The sequence below is a fragment of the Myxine glutinosa genome, chromosome 1 (genome assembly GCF_964187855.1).
Source record: "Myxine glutinosa chromosome 1, kmMyxGlut1.1, whole genome shotgun sequence".
Classification (NCBI taxonomy): Eukaryota; Metazoa; Chordata; class Myxini; order Myxiniformes; family Myxinidae; genus Myxine; species Myxine glutinosa.
Window position 1 is genome coordinate 95,675,919 of NC_136261.1, and position 23,148 is coordinate 95,699,066.

At 44.5% G+C, this 23,148-nt stretch overlaps 1 protein-coding gene across 1 annotated transcript in view; it reads right to left on the minus strand.

Annotated features, from left to right (window-relative positions):
• Nucleotides 1-23,148, minus strand: part of LOC137426622 (cyclic nucleotide-gated channel alpha-3-like) — a 75,281-nt gene that overhangs the window by 8,424 nt on the left and 43,709 nt on the right. Inside the window, exons 8-9 of the mRNA XM_068115330.2 lie at nucleotides 7,460-8,028; nucleotides 7,226-7,348 (exon numbers count right to left, since the gene is read on the minus strand). Coding sequence (XP_067971431.2) covers nucleotides 7,226-7,348; nucleotides 7,460-8,028 — 692 coding nt within the window. The remainder of the gene's footprint in view (nucleotides 1-7,225; nucleotides 7,349-7,459; nucleotides 8,029-23,148) is intronic.

A 23,148-nucleotide genomic window follows, 5' to 3' on the forward strand; every position in this document is an offset into this window, starting at 1 on the left:
AAGGAGGTGGTAGGGAGAGGGAGGAGGGTAGGGGGGACGGCGATAAAGGTCTTGACGTCACATTTTACATTGCGTGGATGTCCGTGGATCCCCGCTGGGTATATTATACATAAAGAATACACTGTGCTGTCTGTTTGTGAATACACTGTGTTGTCAAATCAATATTTTAATGATACGCTAGTTATTACAAATGTTATTAGCAGGCAAAGTTTTTCTTCAAATCCCAAATTGAAGTCGAGTAGATTAATGAAAATAAAGATCATGTTTTAAAAGAAACAAAAATAATGAACCAATTATGTAATTTAATTAACAAGATATGGAAATACAAATTATTTAATTAGTTTCCTTATAAGGCAAAAATCGTCAGAAATACAGCACCTTGAAAATGACAATCCACCACAAAATGCTCGGTACACATGCGCAGAAACCCTGGGAAGTTTAAAGGAAGACTCCAGACCCAAAAAATTTTTTTAAAGTTAAATGCTTCTACATAATCTTTGATCAGTACATGACAACATAATCTAAAAAAAATAAATCAACCCGCGAAGTCGTTTCCTTGTAATCCGATCTGAAATGCGCCAATAACAGACCATCGACGAAACCGCTTCTACAAATCTTAGACCACGTGCCCATGCACAGTATGACGTCACACGAGGTGATCGGGGAAGCCAGAAATACTTTACAAATGGTTTGCAATACAATACAATAGTGTGGAGTGTTTCTATTCTAGTTACTAGGGCATGCCCGTACTATATATATATCTAAAATTATATCCCCCCCCTCTATTTACATGAAATGGTTTGGTCCAAAGCGAACGGCTTGCGAGTACGGTGACAATCCCCCCCCCCCCTCTATTTACATGAAATGGTTTGGTCCAAAGCGAACGGCTTGCGAGTACGGTGTTTTTTATCGGACCCGTGGAATTATAGATAGTAGTTTTAATTAGTTTTAAAACATAGTTTAACGGCAACATAGTTTTCCAACGTGAAATAAATGAATACGCTCTCAAATGTGCCGTCCGAGGCAGAGTGTGTTCGCCACGTTCGGCACACGCGATAGCTCGCTGCTCTCTGATTGGTTGAATCGTTTTTTGGACATAGCTCGGTAAGTAATTGTCCGATTAATATGAAACCTTGAAAAGGCACATCCTCGGGTCCCCAGCAATATACCTGGCAAGTTTAAAGTATATCGGACCCGTGGTTGTCGAGAAACAGCGGTCACAGACAAACAAACAAACAAACAAACAAACACACATACAGAGATTAGTGGAATTATAGATAGATATTGTCCTGCATATCGGATTCTAAATGGTTTATAGTTGTGTTTTGTACGGGTGCAGCAAAGTCTCGGAGCCTTTTGTGCGAACACTGCATGAATTCCCGAAGGATGTTGCCAGTAACAACACTTGGAAGAGGTTTGTCCGACGAATTCGAGCACGATGGAAAGGTCCTACCAATATTACATGCAATATTTGCATGAAAAATGTGTAAACAACGTTTCATGATTGAAGAGCCCCTTTAAAGTATGTACGCAACCATAAATTGAGAGATTATGAACCCCCCTTTCATTCAAGAAAACAATGGTATTATAATGATAAACACAGGCTCGAATGCGAGTGTACTGTCACTGTGTGTCCCCAAATACACTTGCAATGCATAGGCCCTAGCCTACACTAAATCGTAAATGACGTTTGTGTCATGTGTATAAAATGTGGGCTATCCCCCCCCCCCCCCCCCCCCCCCGGGACGCGAGCATAATTGTTTATGTATCGACTTATTTTGGGGTCTAGCAGAACATGCCTGCCATAAATATAAATAAATTGTCCAAAATTCTACGAAATGCCGACGTACAGTGACGAGTGCATTTGTACATTACACTCAGTAGCTGCAGCCTGCGTGTCTGTGGCTACGCCATGATACAGGCACAAGGCGATCGGGTTTTTACCGTTTTATCGATCAAACAAAGTCACGACTGCAATAACACTCGCTTGATATAAATATTCCTCGCGTATTTAACCGAAACTATCAACAAGTAGGCTAGCCCAACACGTACCAGTAATCTAAATCTGCGAGCTGTTCAGCATCATCTTCGTCGTTTTCCACGTTGATCTCCATATTGGCCTCTGGATCTTCGTCGGCGTATTCCGGCTCAAACCGATATGGTTGAACACCAAATTCTCTCTGTTCTATATCAAATTCTTCTGCAATACTTTCCTCAGCCCCTGATACGTATTCATCGGCTGAAAAGTCCGACAGATCGGAGAAAATATCGAGCGATTCGGAGTCAGAAACTTATTCTTCTGCCATGTCTGCCATGCTTATGCACTGTGTGCACCGCGATCAGCTGAGATCTATACCTCATGTGACGTCACAGTGACGTCACAAGGATTCCAGGACTAGCTTCTTTTTTTTTTAATCGTGCCTTTTAAAAAACACATTTTACGACTAATTTAGCGTATAATTTTTTTTTTCTTTTAAAAAATTAAACATTACCTAATTCTAAAGATTTAAATAATTAATAACTTTTTGGGGTCTGGAGTCTTCCTTCAAGAGTTCCCAGTGAAATAAAATGTATTGTGCCTGGGATAAGGATTGTTTCTTGGAATGGCTCACCAAACTTCTGAAAGATGCTTGGAAAAGTACCTGAGAGAAAAGGCCTGTGCCTCTGCACAATGAAAAACCTGGAGAACTTTCTCAGCTAGCCTGACGAGGTGGGTCGGTGGAAGTGGAGCGGTGGGACGTGTGTTACACAACCCAGCGACGGATTGCAAACAACGAATCTATATTGTAAAACAGGAGGCTCTGTCTGTCTCTTTGTCTGTCTGTCCGTCCTGAAACTACTACCTCAGTTTTGGCGCTCGTCCTGCCAAACCTTCTGTGGAACGTTTTGGGGCACCAGAGGATGTTGTAAGGTAGGTAGGTGGTTTCATAAATTCCTCAATAAAATTATGATTTTGAAATTGGCTCGATATGAACCTGCCGCGAATCCGGAAGCGAAATGATGAGAATGGGCTGGTTTGATAATATCTCAATACAATCGTAATGTAGCACAGTATTTTGTTGTAGTGTTAATTTATGATTGGAATGATGCTGTTTGGAATGAAAATAGATATATTGAGTTTAAATATGAATGCGGAAACGACGAAGTTTTCTACTTTCTAACCGTGACATTTGTGGATCGCCATATGCAGATTCGACATTGACTGGGGATAGAACCGTTCAGACGAAATACGTTTTTCACGCACGTCTTTCACGAACCTGCTGTCAATGCCTGAAGTTCGACTGAAGGTGGCACAGGAATGTGGAATTTATTGGTTCATCATCTTCCGTTCGCCGTTTTTTGCCCAAGTCATTCACTAACCGGCTGTCCATGTCTGACATTTGACTGAATGTGGCACAGGAATAAGGAATTTATTGGTTCATCATCTTCCGTTCGCCGTTTTTTGCCCAAGTCATTCACTAACCGGCTGTCCATGTCTGACATTTGACTGAATGTGGCACAGGAATAAGGAATTTATTGGTTCCATGGTTTAACATTCACCGTTTCCGCATTGTTTGTTTGCTTTTGGCTTCCCACCCGTGCATAGCATGGCATGGCACGGGTACCTCACTAGTCGACTCTATATCTGGATTAGGTTTTTCTGGACACTGATGGGAAGGACATATCTGGGGCTTGTGCATATAACAGGATAAGTTTAAAATGATGATATCTATATAATAATAGCGTAAGGACTCAACTTTGTTATCCTTTTTACGTCGCACCCAGTGACCCGATGCCCACGGCACTAATGGATTTACGATCTACGAACCGCGCTCTTTGTTTATCACGTACAGGCAAACTCGAAAAATCTGAATTAGCCGACGTTGGGGCCCAAAAGCATCCGATTAACTGCCGATACGACGCCATCTTACGACACCATCGTATTGGCGTCTGCTGGGCGAAGGCGAAGCAAGCCGTCCGCTGATTGGACAGTCGAAGGCGACAGCAAGCCGTCCACTGAGTGGACAATCCCAGAGTGGTGCTATGCCGATTCCTATGACGAATCCATTCATTTTTCAAAAGTATATCGTGGCGTTGTCATTTAAGTAGATTGCAATAAATACGTTGTTCATATACGCACTCTTCATTCTCATCTTTCTTCCTAACTCTTACTCGGACAAGCAAATCCCCTATGCCATCTATAATGGTACAATCTATCCATACACCACATCCCCTCCCTTCTGTGGATGTTCCACGGGTTTCGGCTAGTTTGCTGTTAATCATGTTGGAAAGGGGTGGGGGTGGAGGAGCTACGGGAGCTGAAGGACATTATAAATATGTATATTGTTTGTTTGACTTCGGGGCCACAAGACAAACTAGACCACCACTCAGTAGAGTGCATACTCCCGCCGTGGGTCAAGTTGGAGCCCTATCTTCCGATGGTAAAAAAAAATCCTTCAAAAAATTCCTGGATCCGGAATAATATCCTGAGCTTCACCAAAAACTAATCAATTCTTCCTTATCCCAAGGGCAATCATCCCACAAACTTTCATCCAAATCCGTTCAGAACTTTTCCAGATATCTTGTTCACAAACACACGAACACACACATGGACGGACACGATCGAATGCATTACTCCCTGGCGGGAGTAATTATACTAGATTTTTGCATCTATTGCTAAGAGTTGAAGTGCCACTGTGAGTGTGCTATATCCACTGTGGCCACTAGCTTGTATAAACAAATTTAAAGAAAATTAACACTCCTCAGTCTCATCCATGGATATTTGTTGTATTTCATATATTCTTGTGAGTCCAATTTGTATTCAGGAGCAGAACTGAGTTTTGCCAAAAGTTGTCCAAAAACTTTTTGAAATATCATGCTCGTTTTTGGTCCTTTCACTCAATGGTGAAGAATCACTTAAAATTGAAAAATTCTCGTACCTGAATCCATATTCAGATCTTCACCAAAATAAAATCGATTCGTCCTCGTCACACATAACCTGTCCATCAAGTTTTGTCCGAATCAGTCCATAACTTTTTGATATATCGTGTTATATATCGGTTTTAGCCCGATCACTCAATGGTGAAGAATCACTTTTTAAAATTCTGATTTGGATCCGGATTCAAATCTTCACCAAAACCGAATCAATTATTCCTCGTCACACACCCAATATGTCCACCAAGTTGTGTATGAATCCGTCGACAACTTTTTGAGATATCCTGTTCACAAACAAACGGACAAACAGACAAGGGTAAAAACATAACCTCCATCCACCTTCGGTGGTGGAGGTGATAACAGATGGTGCGCTCGCACCAGAAGTTTGAAAGCACCTGGCAAGCAGAACCAACTCATTGAAAAAGAGCAAGCACGCACGCACACACGTCGTCTTGAAAGTCGCATATTCAAAATTAAATGCAGCATAAAAGGGTGTTGTGTGTTGGAAAGGAAAGGGTGTTGGAGAGGAGGATAAGGAAGAAAGTGAAGATCGACGAAATGCAGCTTGGATTTATGCCAGGAAGAGGAATGACAGACGCGCTTTTCATTGTGAGGCAGTTGCAGGAGAAGTACATGGAGAAGAGGAAGAAGTTGTTTCTTGGGTTTGTTGATCTGGAGAAAGCATTCGATAGGGTTCCACGCAAAGTATTGACATGGGCATTGAGGAAGTTAGGAGTGGAGGAATGGTTGATGAGAGTAGTGATGGCAATGTACAAAAGAGCACGCACAGCTGTAAGGACGAAGGACGGGAACAGTGGTGAGTTTGAGGTGAAGGTGGGAGTGCATCAGGGGTCGGTACTAAGTCCACTACTATTTGTAGCTGTGATGGAGGTGCTGGCTCAGAACGTAAAGGAGGGTTTACCGTGGGAGTTGTTGTATGCAGATGATCTGGTGTTGATTGCGAAAAGTATGGATGGACTGAAGGAAAAGATGAACAAGTGGAAGGAATGTATGGAGACAAAAGGTCTGAAGGTGAATATCGGAAAGACGAAGGTGATGGCAAGTGGTAAAGCATGTGGTGAGGTGGATAGAACTGGGAAGTGGCCCTGTGCTGTGTGTAGGAAGGGTGTCGGAGTGAACTCCATTCAATGTCCAATGTGCGCTGAGTAGGTTCATCAAAAATGTCGTGGTCTGAGAGGGTCATTAACCAGTGTGGCAGCTACATTCAAATGTAAGGTGTGCACAGAGGGAGCTGCAGATGGAGGAAATGTTGAGTTGGATCTTGGAGACGGCGTGAAGCTGGAAGGTGTGAAAACATTTTGCTACCTCGGAGACATGCTGAATGGAGAAGGTGGATCAGACTCGGCAACGGTTGCTAGAGTGAGATGTGCATGGAAGAAGTTTCGGGAACTGAGTGGCATGCTGATGATGAGGGGAGTGTCGTTGAAGCTGAAGGGAAAGGTGTATGCTGCATGTGTGAGAAGTGTTATGAAAGCAAAGAAGCAAGCTGGAAGGTGCGAAATGGTTGTTGTGTGTTGGAAAGGAAAGGGTGTTGGAGAGGAGGATAAGGAAGAAAGTGAAGATCGACGAAATGCAGCTTGGATTTATGCCAGGAAGAGGATTTATTTATTTATTACCACAACTCCCACGGTAAACCCTCCTTTACGTTCTGAGCCAGCACCTCCATCACAGCTACAAATAGTAGTGGACTTAGTACCGACCCCTGATGCACTCCCACCTTCACCTCAAACTCACCACTGTTCCCGTCCTTCGTCCTTACAGCTGTGCGTGCTCTTTTGTACATTGCCATCACTACTCTCATCAACCATTCCTCCATTTCACGCCGTATGGGAGCGAGACATGGGTAATGAACGTAGAGCAGCAACGAAGGTTGAAAGGGTGGAAATGCAAATGGTTCGACGGATGTGCGGAGTATCGTTGAGAGAGAGGAAGACAAATGATGAATTGCGAAAGATGATGGGAATAGAGCCTGTGATTGATGCTGTGTAGAGGAACAGGTTGAGATGGTTTGGTCATGTGTTGAGGAAGGATGAAAGTGACTGGTTGAGAAGAGTGATGGAAATGAATGTAGAAGGAAGTAGAGGACGGGGAAGACCGAGAAAGACTTGGCTAAAGATGGTGGAAGAAGAAATGTGGGTAAGGGGGTTAACAAGGAGAGATGCAGGAAATAGGGCAAAATGGAGAAGATTGTCATGGGGACTGCAAGGCTAACCCCCGCTCTAGTAGGGGAAATGGCCTTTAAAATGCATGTTGTATAAATCAGTCCATATTTCAGCCTGAAGCCTCTTACCTCCTTCTCATCAACAGACTTCTTATTCTGCCAGAGATAATCAAACCACTTGATGATCCTTGCTTCCAAGTCTTTGCTGACATGACGGAACTGCATGAACTGCTTTATGGCATCAACCTTTGCCTGCCAGATGTACATACGCACGAACAGCAGTTATTTACGACAACAAAAATGCCAAATACAATTATAGTCATGACCAAAAAGCATTTGTGACACAGATGACAGAAAACTCACTTGAAATTCGGCTCGAGCTGCATTCATATTCGAGATCATGGAACCCACGTTTCCCACAATGGTGGCAAAAATAAGCACTCCCACGAGAAAGTCAAAAACCACAAAGGTGAACTCGGAGTCGTGTACTGGCGCTGGTGTCTCCCCGATGGTCGTGAGAGTGAGAGTCGACCAGTAAAGACAATAAATGTACTTTCGAGCAAGCCGCCCATATTCTGGATGCGAAATATTTGGGTACACCCAAGTGTCAGTACCAAAGCCAATGGATTTTGAGATGGCGTAAAAGATGCACGCATTCCAGTGGATGATCACCAGGATATATAGCACAAGGTTCCCGATGCGAAAGGCGTTCGGGTAGTTGGTGCGTGTCTCAGTCCGGTCGAAAAACTCGAACATTCTCCCGAACCGAAGCAACCGGTTAAACCGAATGACTGGAAGATGTGGTCCTGTTACAGCAAAGGCAATGTCCGTGGGGATGAGAGATACCACGTCGAGCTTAAACTGCATCGTGGTGATGTAACTACGGTAAAGTTTTGCAGTATCCCGCACCAGCAAGCCTTGTTCCAAGTAGCCTGTGGTGGAAGGCATGTCCGTAGGTTTATCATATATTATACAATTCATTCGTTTTACTGCTTTTTGGTCAGCTGGATGAGAGGTTACCGAGACATCTGGTTTCCAGTATGCAACTTCATACCTGACTTTATAATCAACGTACAGTGCAACGTCAGAAAGTATTCAGACCCTTCACTTTTTCACATTTTGTTATGTTGCAGCCTTATGCTGAAATCGTTTAAATTCATTTTTTCCCTCATCAATCTACACTCAACACCCCATAATGACAAAGAGAAAACAGGATTTTAGAAAGTTTTGCAAATTTATTAAAAATGGGAATTAAAATTAAATTAAAATTAAAAGGGTGGAAATGCGAATGGTTCGATGGATGTGCGGAGTATCGTTGAGAGAGAGGAAGACAAATGATGAATTGCGAAAGATGATGGGAATAGAGCCTGTGATGGATGCTGTGAAGAGAAACAGGTTGAGATGGTTTGGTCATGTGTTGAGGAAGGATGAAAGTGACTGGTTGAGAAGAGTGATGGAAATGAATGTAGAAGGAAGTAGAGGATGGGGAAGACCGAGAAGACTTGGCTAAAGATGGTCGAAGAAGAAATGCGGGCAAGGGGGTTAACAAGGAGAGATGCAGAAAATAGGGCAACATGGAGAAGATTGTCATGGGGACCGCAAGGCTAACCCCCGCTCTTGCAGGGAAAATGGCCTTAAAATGCCTGTTGTTGTTGTTGTGTTGTTGTTGTTTGCAAATTTATTAAAAGAAAAAAAACTGAAATATCACATTTACATAAGTATTCAGACCCTTCGCTATGACACTTGAAATTTAGCTCAGGTGCCTCCAATTTCTCTTGATAATCTTTGAGATGTTTCTACACCTTGATGGGAGTCCACCTGTGGTAAATTCAATTGATTGGACATGATTTGGAAAGGCACACACCTGTCTATATAAGGTCTTACAGCTGACAATGCATATAAGAGCAAAAACCAAGCCATGAGGTCGAAGGAACTGCCTGCAGAGCTCAGAGACAGGATTGATTCGAGGCACAGATTTGGGGAAGCCTACAAAAACAATTCTGCTGTATTAAAGGTTCCCAAGAGCACAGTGGCCTCAATAATTCTTCAATGGAAGAGGTTTGGAACAACCAGGACTCTTCCGAGAGCTGGCCGCCCGGCCAAACAGAGCAATCGGAGGAGAAGGGCCTTGGTAAGAGAGGTGACCAAGAACACGATGGTCACTCTGGCTGAGCTCCAGAGATCCTGTGTGGAGATGGGAGAAACTTCCAGAAGGACAACCATCACTGCAACACTCCACCAATCTGGGCTTTATGACAGAGTGGCCAGACGGAAGCCTCTCCTCAGTGAAAGACATGAAGCCCGCTTGGAGATTGCAAAAAAGCACCTAAAGGACTCTCAGACTGTGAAACAAGATTCTGTGGGCTTTCATTTCTGTGGGCTTGGTTTTTGCTCTGATATGCATTGTCAGGTGTGAGACCTTATATAGACAGGTGTGTACCTTTCCAAATCATGTCCAATCAATTGAATTTACCACAGGTGGACTCCAATCAAGGTGTAGAAACATCTCAAAGATGATCAGAGAAATTGGAGGCACCTGAGCTAAATTTCAAGTGTCACAGCAAAGGGTCTGAATACTTATGTAAATGTGATATTTCAGTTTTTTCTTTTTCATAAATTTGCAAAACTTTCTAAAATCCTGTTTTCTCTTTGTCATTATGGGGTATAGAGCAATATTCCCAACCTGGGGGGAAATTTTAGGATTCCAGGGGGAAACTTGTAGGTTTGTATGTACGTGTGGGAGTGTGTGGGTGTGTGTGTGTTGCTATATTTTTATGTTATTCGTCCCCTACCGGTGTACACCGGAGGGGACTATAGATTTGCACTCCGTCCCTCCGTCTGTCGGTCCGTCACGCAAAGAACAGTTTCCGGACTTTTTTTCTAAACTCTTAATGCTAATGATTTCAAACTTGGTACATGGTTTCCTCATGATAAGTTACAGATCAAGTTCGAACTTCACGACGTTTCGATCATTTTGACAAAGTTATGGCACTTTGAACTTTGGGAATTCTGATAATTCTGATGCTCCTTAACTGAGTGCCATTTTAAGTTTAAATTCCTTTAAAAAACATTTTCTCTCCAAAAATGACCGATTGAGATCAAATTTTCACCGAAGGGGGACTCGGTCTGTAGAATATTTTAATAGTAATTAATGATGTCACAGGTCCACGTGGTTCGGCCGCCATATTGTTTTCGTGAAAACACGAAAACCCATTTTCTCTGCAACGGCTGAACAGATCGAGGCCAAACATTGCAGGCAGAATCGCATGCCCATGACGAACAACAAAGTCAGCGAGCATGACGTCATGCGTCGCATGGTTTCAGAGTTATGATGTTTTTAAGCATGAACCTTTAAAACCGAGCCCCTCCCTCATTTTGATCCAATCGAGGGGAAACTTCACAGATCTGTTCAGCATGTCAGTCTACTAAAATGTCCTTTGAAATTTGCGATAGGGCACGTGGTTTGGCAGATATCGTTAAACGAAAATATAAAAAAAAAAAAAAAAAAGGATCTCTCTTGAATCGCTAGTACCTCAGACCGTGAGTTGGTAATTATATAATTCCCACAGTGCAATACGTGCAGGCCGCTCCACGGAGAGACCTTGCGGGCTATCAACGAGGCGAGGCGTGACACACATCTCAGCATACCTCAGATGAAGTTTGAAAACCAGCATCAACCGTGCATAAATTTGGCATATTCGATCATTTTTGACAAAGTTATGGCACTTTGAACTTTGGTAGGGGACATTGTATTGCTGTGCAATACTCAGAATGCTTGTTTATGTTATTAAGCGAATAAATTTTGTGTTTTGGCTACTTTTTTTCCTTGTTCATAAAAATATACGGGAGGTTAAATCAGACGCGGACGTAGCTTCAGGACGTCGATCTTTAATTTGACAAGCTTTCGACCAACAAAGGTCTTCTTCTTAGTCTACAAATATAACAGGCATGTACATCAGTCAAGCCTGCATCGTGATATGTGTGTAAGATGCGTGATATGTGTAGAAATGCATACAAAAGGAAGAGCCACGCGAAGCTCACTCACCGTCCCCAAGTTCACGGAAGTGAAGCGCAGCTTACAGTTATCGCCCGCGTACAGTTCGGTGCACGTGCATATACAAATATAGAGATACATACATACATAAACACACAAGCATATATTCATATACCATTTATATTCATATTCATATAATATATATATATATATATATATATATATATAATATATATATATATATATATATGACATATAAAGGGTAGAATGAATGAATGAATGAATGAAATGGGTTAGGTTAACGATTTGATTGGGTTTATGTAGGAACATTCTTTAATCATCAAAATTTATGCCATGAGGGATTTTTGTCCGAAGTTTTGTTTCCAAAAGGACTCACGTTTCAGAATCGTGGTGTGTGATCGATTTGTGATTGATTCAATGGCAGAGATTTGAATGTCATTTATCGAGTGATCCGGGTGATTAAAGTGTATCGTGTAAGGTAGAGATTGCCCTGACTGGTGTGGAAGTTATTGATTTCTGACCGGGGGTCAAAGGGTGGCCCTTCTGAGCGAGGGTGGCCCTTCCCCCCCTTGGGGCGAAATTTATAATCATAATGACGCACTGCTAGATGGTTCCCCTGGAGCTTTGCAGGCAATGCGGACATGCATGGCGATAACGTCATGACGTTCGCTCATTAGGTTGGAGAACCAGATTACAGATACCAATTTATTAGCAACTCCCAACCGCATCCAGGTCGACTCCATATGATGAGTGGATGGATCCCAGAGATAATGTTACCGTGTGGCAGGCGGTGCTTATCGCTCCCAGCAAGGTGCAGCAGCAGCTGTATGGGACACCTTGCTGGCGGTTCCCCACTGATGATATGAAGGTCGCATAGTGACTGATATGGTATACATATATATATATATATATATATACATATATATATATATATATATATATATGTATATATATATATATATATATATATATATATATATATATATATATATATATATATATATATATATATATATATATATATATATATATATATATATATATATATATGTCAGGTCGCAGATTTGTTACTGCTTAATGCTCTGTTATAGATGTCGTTTGACTGATAAGCTATGTTATAAATGCTGTTTAAAAATGCTATTTCATAAGTTAATAAAAGGTTTTCACTTTGCTATAGTTTAAAATGAGAAAATACTCGCTTCATCTGTGCTGAACAGATGGCCTCGTTGTATACGTGCGCCCTTTGAAGGCTAGATAAGCCTAGTTGTAAACTCTCTCCCTTCTCCGCAGACGGCGCCTTGAGCCGCGGGCAGGAAAACGGATTATATGCGTGTGGAATGTGAAACTTTACGTAGGATGCTTGGATCGTAGACATAAACCTTTTGATAAACTGTTAAAACATTAACTATATTTCATATAATCACAGTGACGCTTGAGTTACGATAAATATGCTCTGACTTTAAGTTTAAATGAGAAATGTGAACTGGAAGGTACATTCAACACCTGGAACTCATCAGAACGACCTCATACACTTTATGGTCTTATCAGGACCAAGAATGCAATCCCCCTTCGGTGAGTTATATTTTCTGTCACCTCGGAGCCTTGAAACCACATCTGGTCCGGATCCTGACGGTGCGTGCTTCACTCCCCCAAGATGAAAGGACGGATGACGGTGGGGGCTTGGCCCACTGGGGAGGAACCTCTGCCAGTTCCTTTGTCCTCTCGGAGATTCCCTGATAAAGCGTGTCCCTATATAACTGAACTGTGAATCAATGTGTTTTCAGGAAGGTGGACATGGCATGACGGTCGTTCGTGCTGTAGACGTCTCCGTTTCCTCCAGATCTGTATTAATTGGTATTTAATAAAGTTCGTCATTCTCAATCTGTTGGTGAACTTCTGTTACGTTCAGGGAGTTTGTTCCCGACATATATATATATATATATATATATATATATATATATATATATATATATATATATATATATATATATATATATATATATATATATATATACAGTGGTACCTCGGCTTACGAGTGCCCCAACGTACGAGTTTTTCGGGATACGAGCCGTCGCTCGGGCGGTTTGTTGCTTTGGGATACGAGCCGAGATCCGATGTACGAGCTCAAAAAATTTATTTTTTTGAATTTTCCGGTTGTGGCTTCCGGTTCCGGTCACGCGGTTATCTTGCCGTGAAAGCATCTCTGCTTGGATATAAAACACGCAATCGTCGAAATACATGAGCGAGGAATCTCCTTGCTCCAGCCGGTGACGTCATCGGCGGGGATCCCCGCCTCCAGAGTGGCTGGTCACGTGACCGCCAAAGCGTGTCGCGCGTGCGGGTATAATGAGCTACACCTGTGGATCACGTGACCACGGAAGCACGCCTCGCTTGAGAGGCATGGCTTTCGGTTTGCGTTTTGCTTTATAAGGCGCGATAAATGGGCTTTTGAGTGTTAGCGGTTCATGGCGGTTCATGGCGGTTGACGGTTCATGACGGTTCATGACGGTTCATGGCGTTGACGGTCAAAAACACGGTCAAAGACCACGGTGTACCAACTTACGATGCAGAACATCTTGCACTTAATATGATGACAACAGGTGCCATCCTCTGACGTACCATTACAGGTACAGGTACAGTACACGTGAGCACAGAGCAAAAGTTCACTGAAACCGAGATTAAGAAAAAAGAAAAAACACCTCGTGGTCCGTGCTCGATATCCGAGTTTCAATCTTTTCAAACACATGATGCTCTCGGTCACGGTATCTCCTGCGAGCTGCTTCTCCTTCAACCACACAAACAACAACTTCTCCATATCTTCATGGATAGAGGTCCGGAGCTTTGAAATAATCGTAACGCCCTTGGCTGGCGTTATAGCCTTTATGGACTCCTTCTGCTTCAAAATCGTACATATCGTAGAAGGAGTACGATCGTACTGCCTCGCCAAGTCGACAACACGCACACCTCACCTGGCATGCTCTTCTCCTCTGCTTAATAAAACCAGTTTATTTCTTTACATTCTCTTGTATTATGTACAGTATATACGAGGTCGTGCTTGTTTATACATTATTTGTTATTTATAAAGTACATTTTTGTTATTTAAAAGCACCTAACAAAAAAAATTGGTGTTTTTTTTTTGAGGCTGGAACGGATTAATAGCATTTCAATGCATTTGAATGGGAAAATTTGCTTTGACTTACGAGCGATTTGGCTTACGAGCTCCGTCACGGAACGGATTAAACTCGTAAGCCGAGGTACCACTGTATATATATATATATATATATATATATATATATATATATATATATATATATATATATCTATATATATATATATATATCTATATCTATATATATCTATATATATATATATATATATATATATATATATATATCTATATATATATATAGCTGGAAATATTGAAAAAAACAATATACCCCCCAGCGGGGGGAAATATATATAACCCCCGCTCTAGCGGGGAAAATGGCCTTAAAACGATCATTCATTCATTTTCATTCATATATATGGGGGGGGAGGGGTGGGGGGAAATCCGGACGGTTGAACTGCTTGAAGGGGGAAACGACAGAAAAAAGGTTTGGAACCACTGGACTATAGAGTGTAGATTGATGAGGGGAAAAAATGAATTTAAACGATTTCAACACAAGGCTGCAACATAACAAAATGTGAAAAAAGTGAAGGGGTCTGAATACTTTCTGAATGCACTGTATATATTAACAGAAAGTGAACACAAGAATTTTCAATGAGGCAAATTAAAACGAAAAATTTTGTATCACAATCTTTGTCCATAAAAGTTATTCGATAAAGAACAGCGACGTCACAACATTATACTATCATTGATTTAAATTGTTATTAGGGGCCACCTATTACTGTAATTTTGTAATGCTGGTGGAATTATGACCCTTCCCCCTGCCTCTCTCCTTACCCAATCCACCTCCACCCCACAATATCACCCGTGTAATACACACTGTAGTTGGCTCTTTATCAGACCCAATACTGTCAGAGTACTTAAAATCACAATTCCAAAACATCAACCCACTCACCAAACCACACATGATACTTAACAAGGCTGGTACAATATTGTGGAACATTTAAAATTACTTCCTCTGATTTGTAGGGACACAGTTCAACTATTCTTTGCCTTTTAAAACTCTTCACCATGCACCAGTTAGAAAAAGGGGATTAATTAGTTATTTCATAATTAATGCCAGAATAAGTCATCCTACAAATACTATAATTTGTCTACAATATATGCATATACCAGCAAAGTTACGCAACGTTGCTGGGCAGTGCAGAGTCGTTTAGTTGACGGGAATATTGAGAAAGGAGAGGGGATACAGTGGTGGGGTGGAGGGAAAGAGGGAGAAAGAGGAAAAGAGGGGAAAAGGTGTAGCTGGGGAGGGGAGGAGGATTAGGAACCAGGAGGACGGGGAGGGGGGGGGGGGGAGTAGGGGGCGGAGAAGACCAGAAGATATCGAGAGAAGATCTCTGTTTATATTGTGAAACAAACACTTATGCTTATATGCATTCAGGAATATGTAATCTATATTACACCCATTATCCCCGAACATTGTTCCCGTAACAATATATATATATATATATATATATATACGCGCCCGTGGTCGCGGCAGCCGAGCCAGAGATGCGAGAGTACATGCGAGTCTTTATGATTCAAATGATGGCAAAAATGGATGCTCAGGGGGAGCGATTAGAAGCCAAAATGGGGAACCGGATGGATGCTCAGAGTGAGCAAATGAAGGCTCAGAGTGAGCGATTGGGGGGCGAAATGGGGGGCAAAATGGGAGAAATGGGGGAACGGCTAGAAGCTAAATTTGAGGGGTTAGACAATGGGATAGAAGGGGTGAAACATGGGTTAACGGGGGTGGAAAATAGAATGGCTGCCCAGGAAAATCAGATAGAGGGGGTGAAAAATGGGTTAAGGGGGCTAGAAGATAGAATGGAAGGCAAATTGCGGGAAGTAGGGGAGCAATCCGCCCGGGAAAGTTAAACGAATGGGAGAGCAGACAGAGGAGGTGAAAATCGGGGTAGAAACCAAATTGGATGCTTAGAGGGATTAATTGGGACAGATGAGGGTGGCATCTACAAAAGAGAGGGAGGAGATGAAGGAGGAGATACGACGAGGTGTAAGTGAGGAGGTCTCGGGGGTACGCAAGGAGGTAAAGCGAGGTGAAAAGCGTATGGAGAAAGAGGTGAGGAATAATACAGCTAGGTTACAGGGGGGAATAGAGGGTCTGACGAGGGGAGTAGAACAGCTGACAGTGGGACAGACGGAGTTAGTGGAGCAGGTTCAAAGGAACACTGCGGTACTAGGAGGGTTAAAAGCGACACAAAACGACATTAAAAATGACTTAATAGCGACACAGAGGCAATGTCAGATGGTACGTGAGGGACTGACAAAGAGGTTGGACGAGGTGACAGAAGTAATGGAGACGAAGGACCGGGAGGTGAGGACGCACATAGAGACGGTCAAGATAGCCTTAGAGGACGAACTTGAGGAGACGCACCGGGAAATAAAAGAGGTGAAGCAAAAATTAGAGGAAGTGGAAGAAGAGGTGAGTGAAATTAAGAAGAGACGGACAGAAACTAAGAGAGAAATACAGGAGGAGGCGATGGAATATGTACAAGGTCGGTGCTCAACTCATAATTGTGTGCTCACTAACCAAATAAAGAGTTTGCAGGTGGCGAAGGAGGTGCGGAGACGGGGTGCCAAGGTGAGTGGCGATATACGTGGAAATGTATATGATGTGAGGGGAGCTTCAGTCGGCTTGGGGGTTGATTTGGATCCGGGTGTTCGTGAGAGGCCGTTGGTGAAGTGTGCGACAGGTACGGTGTGCGAAGGAGGAGGTGTGCGAGAATGTCCGACTCTGGGGTGTGTGAGGAAAAAGTGCGCGCCAAGGAGTGAGTGTGCTGTCGAGAGTGAGTCGGTCGTAGCGCGTGTGCGAGGGAGCACATGGAAGCGCGTAGTGAGGAGTGTTACAGAGGATGTAACAAGAAAGTGTACACCTGTGGTGAGTGTTACGGAGGAAGTAACGGGAGAGTGTGTGCAAGAGGATGCGCAAGAAAGGTAAGTAACGGGAGAGTGTGTGTAAGAGGATGCGCGAGAAACGTGTGTAACGGACGGGTGCATGGGGAAAGAGTGCGCTGTCAAGAGTAAGGGTGAGTGCGCTGTCAAGAGTGGTGGTGAAAGTAGTGAGAGTGACACGGAGCGTGAGTTGGTTGTGACAGGTGAGAGAGGATGTACACCTGGAATGGAAGGATGCACACCTGGAATGGTAGAGCGTGTGTGGGAATGCACACTTGAGTTGGTAGTGAGGCACGTGGTTGGGTGTGCTAGTGAGAGCACACCTGTGATTGTCACAGAGGAGGTGACCGAGAAGGGGGCGCGAAGAGGTGTGTTGGTGAGGTGTGCGAACGAGTGTGTGCAAGGTGTGAGGTGGTCAGGTGTGTGACCAAGTCGGTGAGCGAAAGAACGAGTGCAATAGCGAAGTACGCGGGGTGTACGGGCGGGGTTGGAGCACCGAGCTCGGTGAGGGTGAAAGGGGTAGCGTATGCGTGTGAGCATGCAGGTGAAGCATCGACGGTAACCGGGTTAGCGGTTAGAACGACATTTAGCCGAATCGGGCCCTCGGTGCGTGCCGAGCAGCTTCGGGTGCCGCGAGGACCAGCGGGGATCCGAACCACGGCGGTTTCGAAAGAACCGCCGTGCGGGATCCACGCCGGGCCGCGCTTTGAACGGCCGCGTCTGTGCTCCACTAGGCGGAGCGGGCCGCCCGATAGGAAGGGTCGTCATGGCGACCCCCTTTTGTTGAGGCGTTCCGGCAGGTCGAGATCGGGCCATTGGATAGCTCCGTGCCGAGGTGGTGCGTGGGATCTCGGGCCGGGTAAACCTCCTTCCCTGCACCGAATGCCGGACGTATCCAGCCGCCGGCACCAAAGAACCCGCATTCATTGCTCGGCTGTACGAAGCCGAGCTTTAGAAGTGAATTGGCGCACCGAGAGGCACTAGTGAGTAGATGTGTGACGACAATAGTGTTTTGGCCCCGAAATTAGAAAAAGCAAAATTTGATGATTGGCAGTAAGGATTGGCAGACGATGGGTAGTGATTGGCAAATTTTTGATTTGTTGAAATTTGGACGAGCAAAATTTATAGTGAGAGATACCCGATGTGGTGGGATGGCAACTCTGCCATCTCTCACAGCGGGGGCAAAGGAGCACTAGTCTTATGGGGTTTATGGCAGTGAAAACTAGCCCGGGAGGGTTTGGATAATGTATAGGGACCCTAGAGATTGACATTAGGTAACGTTAAGATTAGTTAGTGACAATGATACCTGTAGTGGGGACGCAGGTAGGGTAGTGTGGATGATAATGACGTGGTATGTGCTAAGTTTAAAGGGAAGACGGGGATCACTAAGTTAGCAGGGCAACAGGTAGTTTAGATGATGCCGTGTGAGTGTTGGAGGTGTATTTAGAAGTGTATTGTGGAAAGTGTGTGAGGAACAGGTGTGATTGCACAGGTGTGCAACTGGACAGGTGTATGGAGCAATGTTTGAGTGATGGTGATGTGAGTTGTGCTGACCAAATGGTCCAGGAAGGAAGGAGGGTGCGGGTGGCACCAGGTATGATTGCACAGGTGTGCAACTACAGGTGAATGGAGAATGGTTGTATGGAATAAATGGTATGGAATATATGGAGTATCGGAATGGATGGTCGTGGAGTGAGTATGGTGGAAACTATGGAGTGGAGTGGATGGTGCGAAGGTGTGAATGGGGGAAGAGTGGACCCCCATCACGAATACCCGGGGAGGGTAGTGTAAGTGTTAGGTAGAGGGTATAGGTAAATTGTGGTTGGATATTGGCATCTGTGGTGCGGGTGAAAGAATGGTATTTGGATGGGTGCATTAGTGTTGTGGAAATGGCTGGGCGTGTAGCCTGTTAGTGTGTGTAGTTGGTTTGGGCACTCCACCACTGTGAGGATGTCGGCCAGGTGACGCCGCAGGTGGGCTCTGGGAGCCGGTAGAGCTGTTGTGGATGGGGCCCGAGGATCCGGAGGACGGACCCGGGTAGCCCAGTGCCAGAGAGCACCGAGGGGTGACAGAGCCAGGAGGGGCCTTCCCCAGTTAGATAGGTTAGGGTGAGGAGCTAGGTAAGCTCGGGTGGCAACTGCAGTGGTGGAGGTGTGCAGGTGGGTGGACCTGCTGGGAGAGCTACACGACCCAGCCTGGAAATTGTGCAAGGGCACCGGGAGATGAATCGGGGGAGTGAGACCCCAAATTGAGAAGCACCACAGTTTGGTCAATGGGAATTGGTTTTTAGAACCCATAGTGTAAGTTGGCCAATGGATTGGCAGGGAAAGACCCCGGGTAGTGTAAAGTGTGTTAATGTCATTTAGAGCAGTGTTTCCCTAACTTTATCCCCCCACGAACCCCCTGTGGATGTCAGAGGTGTCCACGAACCCCCAACTTTTCGAGACACGATCTGAGTTATTATTATACTATCATACGCATAACAGTGTTTCGTAAAAGATCAAGTTCATAGTGTAATATTGTAATGAAAAAAAACAAGAGATGATCTACAAGATCTACTGTTTAATATTTTACGACTCACACACCCCCTGGGGGTTCATGCACCCCAGTTAGGGAACCCCTGATTTAGAGGATAGTTAGGATTACGAATCTCCTCGCACCATCTGCATCCACTCACCTGAGATGACGTACCTCCACACCATGCCAGGTTGTTTTTAATATTTTGATGCAAATGTTTGGATTGTGAGACGCATCATGACGTGGGTGTGACATTGTGCTGATGTTCCATCTCTTCCTCCTTATGAGGATTGATGATGAATTGGGTGATGGCAAATTTTGGCGAGAGGGATTGTGGGTACGAATTTGGTATAGGGGAAATATGGGGAAGACGTGACAGTAGTGACGAACTTGTAAATGTGTAGATTTTTGTAAATATGGGGTAAGGGCAAGGGTAGTGTAGGTGACGGGGGGGGGGGGGGGGGGGGGGTGACGTACGGTAGGGACGAGCTTTTCTCACTTCGCTCTCCGTACGCACTTCGCCTTGCATTGCCTTATTGATGTGTACCCTTGTGACCTTACCCCTCGCTCATCTGTCTCTCCCACATGAGGACCTGTGCGCCATTGGGCGCCGAGGGGAGCGTGCGTGAGTCCACCATTGTGCGCCCGGAACTCCCAGAACCAGCTGTCTGCATCGATGCACCACATTATGGACCACATGTCTGTGGCCGAGCACCACTTATGGACCCCATGGGTTGGGGCAAGGCCCCTCTGCTGGAACCGGCCATGAAGGCCTGAAATCTTGCTGGCGGACCTTGGCCACAGGGCACCGATGCCCCACAGGTGAACCATAAATAGTCGGCCCCTGTGGGCCATAAATAAATAGACATGGACACATTGGGTGCAAGTTTTATTACAAATAGGCCGCCAGCAAAGGAAGATGACAACATCAGGAAGAAATAATAATAGCCAGCAGAGGGAGCCGAAGAGCAAGAGACCACCTGCAGGGTTAGGGGTTGTTGTTTTTATTTTTATTCTTGAACAATGATGACTGTGCACCGATTGGTGCTTGAGGGTGTGTTGGTGCGTTTTGGGTGCTTTCATGGTGCATTGATGCAGAGCAGACTGTCTCCCCCCAGAAAGAACAATCACAGGTCCTGGGTTGCGTTTTGTAAATAAAGTAGCGTCAATTGTAAATAATGCTCCCCACCGTCAGTGTGTAGTTTGAAGACCATTCCGCAATTCGGTTAGCTGTGGGCGTGTCTGTTAGGTAGGGTGCAATGGAGCAGCGGGACATATTTATTTATGTTTTAAAACTGTCGCACTCAGGGTCAGGTTAAAAGTAGAGGGAACTACACCTACGTGTCACACTAAATTAAAGTGATAGGCCTGGGATGTGCCTAAGAGGAGGAGGGTGCAGTGTTGCGGAAATGAGGATTGTGTTTTTTTTTGATTGTGTTGTATTGTATTGTAAATTGTTATGAATTATTGCTTTATTCTGAGCCCTCCTTGCTCCAGTCTGTTGTATAAAGGTCAAAGGGCGTTCCGGTAGTTAATTCCATAAAGCATACATTGAAGGACACTATAATACCCTTGTTCAGTAGCTTATATCTTTATTATGTGTTTCAGGTTAAGGCGTTGTCTTCCCTTAAAATGACACTCCATTGCACCAAGAGAAACAAGATAGATCCCCCTTCATTTCCCACTCCCAAAACTTCCATTGCCAAGCCTCAATTTCCAGCTACATCCCCTCCAAGTCTCCATTGCCAACTGCACTGGGCAGTTTGCCAGTTTGTTACAGCTGTGGGTTGTTTTCGCCCCAAAACCACCATTGAACATGTGCTCGGGTCGGGGAAGAAAGGCATGCCTGCCCGTCGTCATCAAGGGCGGAGCCAGAGGGTCGCGCGACCAACCAGGGCCGAGGTGAGCACACCGATGGGCGTGTCCTAAAAAGCCGGCGGCTTAATCGCTGGAGGCGCTATAAAGGCGCGCGCGCAAGAAGTTGCAAAGAGCTGAGTTGTGTGGTTTTGGAAAGAGCTGGGTTGGTCGTCAGTGGTGGGTGGCGCGTCAGTGGTTGCGTTGAGTTGTCGGTGGTGAGGAGTTGGTTGGTGGTTGGTGGCTAAAAGTACAGTTGTTGTTGAATGAGGAAGGGTTGATGAAGAAAGAGAGTGGCATGGGAGGAGGACGAGTTGAGTGTGGCGTTAAGTGGCAATAAAAGTGGAGCTGAAGAGCCCGGAGTCCAGTACGAAGCGCCCATCCGCTCGGGGTGAACAATACACGCCGCTGCACACGAAGGCTTTCCCGCCAAGAACGCGAGTCGACTCCTGGAGCGGGACCTCGACGCCTGCAGTGGCCTGGGCCTTCCCATTCCTCCTTCCAGCCAATCCACTCTGCAATTCCCCGTGTGAGTCCGTCTTGTTTGTTCTGTCCTGGGTATTTAATTAAGCCTGTTTGTATAAGCTAGTAATTTTCACTGTGTCTCTAAAAGCTTCTATATATTATTTTCTTATCTTTCCTTCTCCTTGGTTATTTTGAGCCTGTAAATAGTAAATAAATTTAGTAGTATTTGCCAACCTTTTCGTCTCCTCCTTCTTCTTCACATCCGTGTCGCTTTTGTCTTTTCCCTATTGAATATCTGTGGCGCGATACGGCCAACGTTCGGGTGAATCGGGGAAACCGTTAGGTCGCGGTGCCATCCGCTCGGCAAACCAACATCCTTAACCGCGGACCGTAACAATATATATATATATATATATATACAAAAGAAACTCATAACTTTCATATTTTGAAATGTGCAGCTTTGCAAACACGTTTCTTAAATTGTAATGGCTGATTTATGTAACGGGAACTTCACTTCAATCACATGGTTGATCAACAATGGCATGCTTGAGTGGTTCTGTATAGGGATCTTTCCCTTTAAATAATGACCCTCACAATGAAATCCTTCAGTTCTCGTGGTTAGACATTCATTTACTGCCGTCTATAGTCACTCCAGAGCAGTGGTTCTTAACCTTTTTAACGGCACCAAACCCTAACAAAACCCACCAAGCACTCGCGGAAACCCTCAAATTTGACCAAACAAATTAAGAAGAATTGCATCTTAATGCGTTTTCTGTTCTTTTCGGGAGGCGATCTTGGAAATGCGTGCTTTTGTTTTGGCAAGGGCCACCCTCAAATCATTTTCGCATGCAAGCCTGCTCCTTTTCTTTGTTTTAATGTCCACCAGTTTCGAAAACGCATGCTCGCAGAGATACGTTGTAGCGAACGGCGTGAGGATCTCAAGGGCAATTTTAGCGATGTGAGGATACTCTTCCATTTGGCAGCACCAAAACGTTGAGGGCGTTGTTGTGCCGAAGAGTTGTTGATGAGTCTGGCTCTGCTGAAGTTCGATGAGGTCGTCGAGGTATTGGTCGTTGACATCTGCCGTTGCAACGTCGAAAGTAAACGGCTGCCACACCCATGCTGGGTATTGCTCTTGGT